This window comes from Mandrillus leucophaeus, unplaced genomic scaffold (assembly GCF_000951045.1).
Source record: "Mandrillus leucophaeus isolate KB7577 unplaced genomic scaffold, Mleu.le_1.0 Scaffold105, whole genome shotgun sequence".
NCBI classification, from domain to species: domain Eukaryota; kingdom Metazoa; phylum Chordata; class Mammalia; order Primates; family Cercopithecidae; genus Mandrillus; species Mandrillus leucophaeus.
In genome coordinates this window covers 1148149-1155417 of record NW_012098654.1, presented here as the reverse complement: position 1 = coordinate 1155417, position 7269 = coordinate 1148149, and the positions used below count along the sequence as shown (strand labels likewise).

Here is a 7269-nt window from a genome sequence, read left to right as displayed (position 1 = left end):
TTTTTTTTTTTTTTTTTTAATCAGACGGAGTCTCGCTCTGTCACCCAGTGACAGTACTGGATGGAGTGCAGTGGAGCGATCTCAGCTTCCTGCAAACCCTGCCTCCCAGGTTCAACTGATCTTCCTGCCTCAGCCTCCCAAGTAGCTGGGACTACAGGTGTGTGCCACCATGCCCGGCTAATTTTTGTCTTTTTAGTAGACATGGGGTTTCACCATGTTGGCCAGGCTGGTCTCAAACTCCTGACCTCAAGTGATCTCCCCGCCTCGGCCTCTCAAAGTGCTGGGATTACAGGCGTGAGCCACCGCACCCAGCCATGGAAGTCAGTCTTCTTAGCAAAAGGAATCACGGCACTAAAGAAAATGACGGGAGTGACACCAGATAGAAAGACACTTTATTACACTGCCCGCACACCAGGCCGGGACAGGAGTCACGCCTTAGAACCCTGAGCTGCTGTCCAGGCTGATGGAGGAGGGGACCACACATCGGCCACAGAGCCGGGCCCGTCACATGGCTTCCTCCCTGAGGAACATCTGCCACACTGGGGCTTCCAACAACCGTCGCTCTGCATGTGCTGAAAGGACAGCGTCCAGAATCAGCCTCAGCCTGGACTTCCGTTAAACCGTGCGAGGATAAGCTCATCGTGCTCACAGACGTCCACTCCTAGTGCCATGCCTCTAAACGTCCCCCAGACGGCGTCGGGGCTCTCGCCGGGGAGCTTGGCTACTGTCTCAATCCCCCGCCTGGCAGGCCTCACGGCCAACTTTCTCAGTGTCTACAGCAGACAAAGATGTCCACAGCCAGAGCTCCAAAGCCCTGCCGGCCCTGGTGCCACTGCTGCCTCCGCGTCTGGAGCCTGTGGGGCTCAGCTCTGCTGCTCCGGCCCAAGTCTGGCCTGGAGTCCCCTGTGCCCTTTGCAGGCACGGAGGCGGCTGGACATCCTTTGCATCACCAGCCTCTGGGCCTGCAAGCGCTTCCGGAGCTTTTCATTTTCCTTCAGAGTGAGGAAGAGTTTTTTCTTCAGGGAATCTAAGTCCAAAAGGGCATAGCTGTGATCAGATGGCTGCTTGGACGGAGGCCTTCTCAGGCCCGCAGGGCCGGCCGGCCGGCCAACAACCTCTGTTGCTTGCGGCCTCCACGGCAAGACCTGAGGACAGGGGAGTGAGAGCTGAGAGCTGCATCACCAGCAGGAAGGTGGGCCAGGGTGAGCAGGCCACCAGACACGCACCCAGCACAACCCCCGGGCAGCCGGACGCTCCTGGCTGGTCTCCCAAAATCCAGATGTGCCCATACCATGGTGGAGGATTTGGGGAGCTCTGAAACGCAGGCTGCACCCCCTGCCCCGCCACACGGGTCTCATGGCGGGTGTTCACTGGTTTCCATTTTGTTTGCAGCAAGTCATCCTGGGTCCAAGCACAGGCCACCTTTGCACTCAGTCTTACCTGTTTTACGGGGCCTTCGGCATTTGGGGGCAACTGAAGCTCTTCAAGCGCAGTGTCCATCTTTCTCCCAGGGCTGTCCTCTCCAGCCCCCGCCTCAGGGAGGACCTGGGAACGGCAGCGTGGAGTCAGGCACTATAGCCCTATAGATGCAGGGCCCTCCCGCAGCTACTACCTGTCCCTCTGGGGGAGTGGCAACAGCCAGGGACCGGCTCCAGGGTCTGTGCCCCTCGACAAACTGCCAGCTTCCTCCTAGCACACACCCTGGAACTGAACTTTTTTTTTTTTTTTTTTTTTTTTTTGAGACAGTCTCGCTCTGTGACCCAGGCTGGAGTGCAGTGGTGCGATCTCAGTTCACTGCAACCTCTGCCCCCAGGGTTCACGTGATTCTCATGCCTCAGCCTTCTGAGTAGCTGGAATTAAACAGGCACCCACTACCATGACTGGCTAAATTTTTTTTTTTTGAAACGGAATCTAGCTGTCACCCAGGCTGGAGTGCAGTGGCATGATCCTGGCTCACTGCAACCTCCACCTCCTGGGTTCAACCAATTCTGCCTCAGCCTCCTGAGTAGCTGGGACTACAGGCACATGCTACCACACCCAGCCAACTTATTTTTTTTTTCCCTTGAAATGGAGTTCCACGCTTTCGCCCAGGCTAGAGTGAAGTGATGCGATCTCAGCTCACCGCAACCTCCACCCTCTGGGTTCAAGTGATTTTTCTCCAGAGTAGCTGAGATTATAGGCGCCCACCACCATGTCCAGCTAAATTTTTGTATTTATTTGGCGTGGTAGCAGGCATCTGTAATCCCAGCTACTCAGGAGGCTGAGGCAGGAGAATCACTTGAACCTGGGAGGTTGCAGTGTGCCGAGATCACGCCACTGCACTCCAGACTGGGTGACACAGCGAGACTCTGTCACAAAAAAAAGAAAAGAAAAGAAAAGAAAAAGGGAATCAGGCACCATCCTTACTAGCAACTGAGATTCTTTTATATTGAAAAGAAGGAAGCTGAGAGGCTTGGGCCTTCCCTCCAGAAAAACATGGAATCCAAACTGGCATATGAGGAAAGGCGACAGCCCTGCAGGCCAGCCGTGCTGGGAAAATCCCGCCTCCCTGTCTCAACCCACAGCATAATTTAAACGTTCAAGTACCTGGTCCGGTGCACTCACCTTTTCTTTCTGAGAAGAGCTGGCATTTCCTCTCTCACTGGCAGGGTCTGTGTTCTCCCTCACCTGCTGCAAGAGACACACAGAGTGGATGCAGACCCCAAGAACCCTCAGAGCTCGGGGCAGGCCCCGGGCATCATGGTTGTCCCTGCTGCTTGGCCCACCGCGTGCCACAATCAACAAACGGTGGCTAAATGAAACTGACCTGAAGCTCAACCCAATTCATACTGCTCACTTGGTGTGCTTCTCTTTCTCCAAAGATGTCCCTAAATCATGGTCAGAGTGCCCTGAATAGGTCCCTGTAGACCTACTTCCTATGTGTCACTACAGGGCCTGGCACCCGGCCCCACGACCGCCAGCACGCGGCAGAAGCCCAGCTCACCACTCGAGGCGCCACTGATGCAGAACCTGCAGCCCCTAGGCCAGCCCAGTGCAGGGCCCACAAGGCAGAGCTGGCAGGGGCCGTACCCAGCTTCTCCCCACCAACCTGGCACTGGAAGCACTGAGGGCTACAATGACAAACGTCCCCCACTTCCAGTGGCTCAAGTATCATCTTTCCAGGACAGACGTTACCACAAATACATGAAAGTAATTAGATGCTCATCTATGGACACACACCCCAAGCACCTGTGCTGTGCCAGGCAGCGTCCTGGGTTTGGGGCCTGAAACAGGGAAAGCAGCCCCTGCTCTCGTGGAGATTCTGTTCCGGGGAGAAGACAAAAACCAATGAGGGAAATAGGAAGGACAGCAGGGGCCACAGGGGACAGGAAGACCGAGGGGCAGGAAGGGGTTGGAGGCCAGCTGGGGTTTGAGGGTCCAGGAGGGCTTCCTGAAGGAAGGGACGGCCGACCTGAAGAGGTTGAGGCAGAGTGCATGAGACCATCTGGGAAGGGTGCTGGGGAGGACAGATGGGGCAGGGCTCCCAGGCAGCCGCTCTGGGTGTGTTTGCTACGTGGCCACCTTGCTCTTCCCATCGGCTCCACTCTTCACTCACAGATCCCTTTCCTCTCCCGATAAATCCACCAGCACAGGGAGCTGCTGGCCTGTGGCCTGTCCCGCCACTGCTCTGCCTGCCCACTCCAGGTGGGTGCTCCTGTGGCCCAGAATCCAATCTCAAGGCTTCAGCATCCAACTCTTTGTGAGCCCTCTCCTTGGCCAGGCCCACACATCCCACCTCCACCAAGGCAACCTCTGCCTCCCGATTTAAGCGATTCTCCTGCCTCAGCCTCCCGAGTAACTGGGATTACAGGCGCCTGCCACCACACCCAGCTAATTTTTGTATTTTTAGTAGAAACGGGATTTCAACATGTTGGCCAGGCTGGTCTCAAATTCCTGACCTCAGGTGATCCACCCACCTCTGCCTCCCAAAGTGCTGGGATTACAGGCGTGAGCCACCACATCCAGCCATAGAATGATTCATTTTTAAAGTGGCTTTAATTTATGACTTTCCTTAAAGCCGAGGTCATGGCCAGCAGGGCCACAGGGCTGTGGACCCCGGAGGCGCAACAGTGCTGTTGTCACCGTAGTTCTTGGCCTTGGCTTTTCCCGCACATGCCGCCACCCCCACTGCCCCCAGCTGCTGGTAAACAGTGCAGGCTGGATGTGACCAGACAGAAGGCACAGAGCCGTCCTACCTGTGTGGGGTCCTGAAAGGCAAACACCGTGGGCACGGCGTTGTGCTTCAGGTTCTTGCGGTTTCCAAAGGCGCTGAAGCACTCTGGCCGGAAGTGCTCGGAGCAGATGACCGTGTGCTGCTTGGGCTGGAAGTTGCCCCGGCCAATGTTCAGCACCCACTCCTTCAGCAGCTCCGGGCGGCTGAACGGAAACCTAAGGGCAGAGGCAGGGGATGTGAGGCCCAGCAAAGCTGGACTCGGCGCCTCAGAGTCATTCAGAATTTTCCCATCACCACAGAGTATTTCCCTGGACAGCTGCAGACATTCAGTCCTCTCGCTTTGTTAAATCACATCTAATTTCTGGAAGCTTCTGTCACAGCTGTTAAAGCATTCTTAACAGGAAACCCGAGACCACGAGCATGGCCAGAGAGCCCAAGTGAGCTGTTTCCAATGCTACGTTTGCCAGGAGCCTGCCATGAGCCAGGCCCTGTTCTTCGTGCTGGAGAACGGGGGTAATGAGACAGTCCTCGCCCCCAAGGAGCTGATACTCTGGAGCAGGGGCACAGCCAACGAGCCACACACATGTGGACGGTGTCTTCCAGGGATGACAGTTGCTCCAGAGAACGGACAGAGGGAAGCCCTGGGGTGGTCAGGAAAGGCAGCTGAAGGGGTGACGTTTGAGCACCGACCGCAGGAAGTGGGAGCGCGAGTGATGCGGGCTTCAGAACGGGCAGCAGGAGTGGCCACTGACACAGGTCCGGCTGAGACAGCAAGAGGGAGTGGGGACTGCATGACGCAGAGCCCTGAGCAGTTGGGGAGTCCCTGGAGGCTCTAGGCAGAGGTGAGATGGAACCTGAGTCCACCCCGGTTGCTGTGGGACCAGGTGTTGGCAGGAAGTGGTACTGAGAGGGCAGATTTGGATGTATTTTGAAAGTCATGCAGTAAGGTTTGCCTGTAGATGGTAACATTGAGAAGGAAGGAGTTTCATGTTTGAGATAAAAGAAGTTACAGGAGGGCAGGTTAAGGGGATCAGAAGTTTGTTTTGTAGTGGATGAGCATGGTGGCTCATGCCTGTAATCCCAGCACTTTGGGAGGCCAAGGCAGGCCGACTGCCTCAACTCAGGAGTTCGAGACCAGCCTGGCCAACATGGTGAAACCCCATCTCTATTAAAGATGCAAAAATTAGCCCAGCATGGTGGCACACTCCTGTTATCCCAGCTACTTGGGAGGCTGAGGCACAAGAATCACCTGAACCAGGGAGGCAGAGGCTACAGTGAGCCGAGACTGCACCACTGCACTCCACCTGGGCAACAAATTGAGAGTCTGGCTCCAAAAAAAGAAGTTTGTTTTGTATCGTAGGAGTTAAATTTGAGGTGCTTTTTAGGCTTTCCATGTGCTGGGGTGACAGACAGCCACACGCATCTGGAGACGTCAGTGTGGAGGCCAACCCTGCGGAACCAATAAGCCTGGGTGAGATGGGCCCCTGGGGAGCAAGTACAGCTAGAAGCCACCCCTGGGCCATGGCCCACACCCCAGGGCTCCAACACTGAATGCTGGAAATAAGGAGGATCCAGCAAAGGAGACTGAGAAGAGATACCTGCGGCCAAGAAGTGTACCAGACGCCATGCGAGAAAAGTGGCCCAGGCTCAGGGGTCAGTTGTGTGAAATGCCACAAAGTCAATTAACATCACAAGGCTCACTAGTGACGTGACAGAGCTCTCATGGGAATGGAAGGAACGGCTTCAAGAGAGAAGGTGCGGCAACTCCATCCCCAGGTACATACCTGACAGAGGCAAAACAGATAGATGCACCGCAACAAGTCCCACCAAAACTGGCCAAACAATGTTTTTTTGTTTTGTTTTTTGAGACAGAGTCTCACTCTGTCGCCCAGGCTGGAGCGCAGTGGCACAATCTCAGCTCACTGCAACCTACACCTCCCAGGGTCAAGCGATTCTCCTGCCTCAGCCTCCTGAGTAGCTGGGATTTCAGGTGCGCACTACCACACTCGGGTAATTTTTGTATTTTTAGTAGAGACGGGGTTTCACCATGTTGGTCAGGCTGGTGTCGAACTCCTGACCTCAGGTGATCCACCCATCTCGGCCTCCCAAAGTGGTGGGATTACAGGCATGAGCCACCACGCCCGGCCTCCAGAACAACGTATTTGTCATCCAAAAAATGAGGCCACCCAAATGCCCTTCCACTGTAGAACAAATCGGTAAATTCTGGTACTTGCATTCAATGTGGCAATGAAAGCAAATGAAGTGCAATCCACTCTGACAGATGGCAGGATAGGGTTCTCCTTGGGCAGGAGAGAGGCGGGGGGCCTGGGAGGGGGTTCAGGTGGGGGGTCTTCCCGGGGGTAGTGATGTTTTATTTCTTATTTTGAGATGAGGTATCGCTCTGTCGCCCAGGCTGGAGTGCAGTGGCAAGATTATAGCTCACTGCAGCCTCGAACCTGGGTTCAAGCAATCCTCCTACTTCACCCTCCCGAGCAGCTGGGACTACAGGGGCACGCCACCTTGCCTGGCTAATTTGTAAAAATTATTTGTAGAGACAGGGTCTCATTCTGTTGCCCAGGCTGATCTCGAACTCCCAGGCTCAGGCGATCCTCCCGCCTTGGCCTCCCAAAGTGCTAGGATGACAGGCTTGAGCCACCGCGCCCAGCCGGTAACTTTACGTTTCAGTTCAGTGGCATTCAGCCGGGGGAAACTCGCCCGGCTGTGTACTTATGATTCGTGCATTTTTCTGCATGTACGTTATGTATACTTCAAGCAAAGCATTTATCACAAAACAGTGCAATGGGAGCAGAGGGAATGCGAGCGATGAGCACAAGCCGCCCTTCGGAGATGTGCCCAAAGTGGGTAGAGAAATGGTGCCGTGGCTGGACCTTGGAGAAAGCGCAACTTTGACCAAGGGCGATTGCTCCCAGGCCGGGCCAGGGGAGTGCAGCAGCAGACTCCAAAGCCTCCAGCATCCTCCCGCGACCCTGCAAAGTCCCTTCCCACTGCCCGGACGCCCCTTGGGGGGTCCACTCCTCCACTGTACCGCCCAGGTG

At 55.5% G+C, this 7269-nt stretch overlaps 1 protein-coding gene across 1 annotated transcript in view; it reads right to left on the bottom strand.

Moving 5' to 3' along the window:
- Positions 1 to 379: 379 nt before the first annotated feature.
- THAP3 (THAP domain containing, apoptosis associated protein 3) overlaps positions 380 to 7269 on the bottom strand; it is a 17595-nt gene continuing 10705 nt past the window's right edge. The window contains exons 2-5 of the mRNA XM_011981613.1: positions 4236 to 4551; positions 2605 to 2670; positions 1441 to 1545; positions 380 to 1145 (exon numbers count right to left, since the gene is read on the bottom strand). Of these exons, the coding sequence (XP_011837003.1) occupies positions 864 to 1145; positions 1441 to 1545; positions 2605 to 2670; positions 4236 to 4551 (769 nt within the window). The 3' untranslated portion in view covers positions 380 to 863. The remainder of the gene's footprint in view (positions 1146 to 1440; positions 1546 to 2604; positions 2671 to 4235; positions 4552 to 7269) is intronic.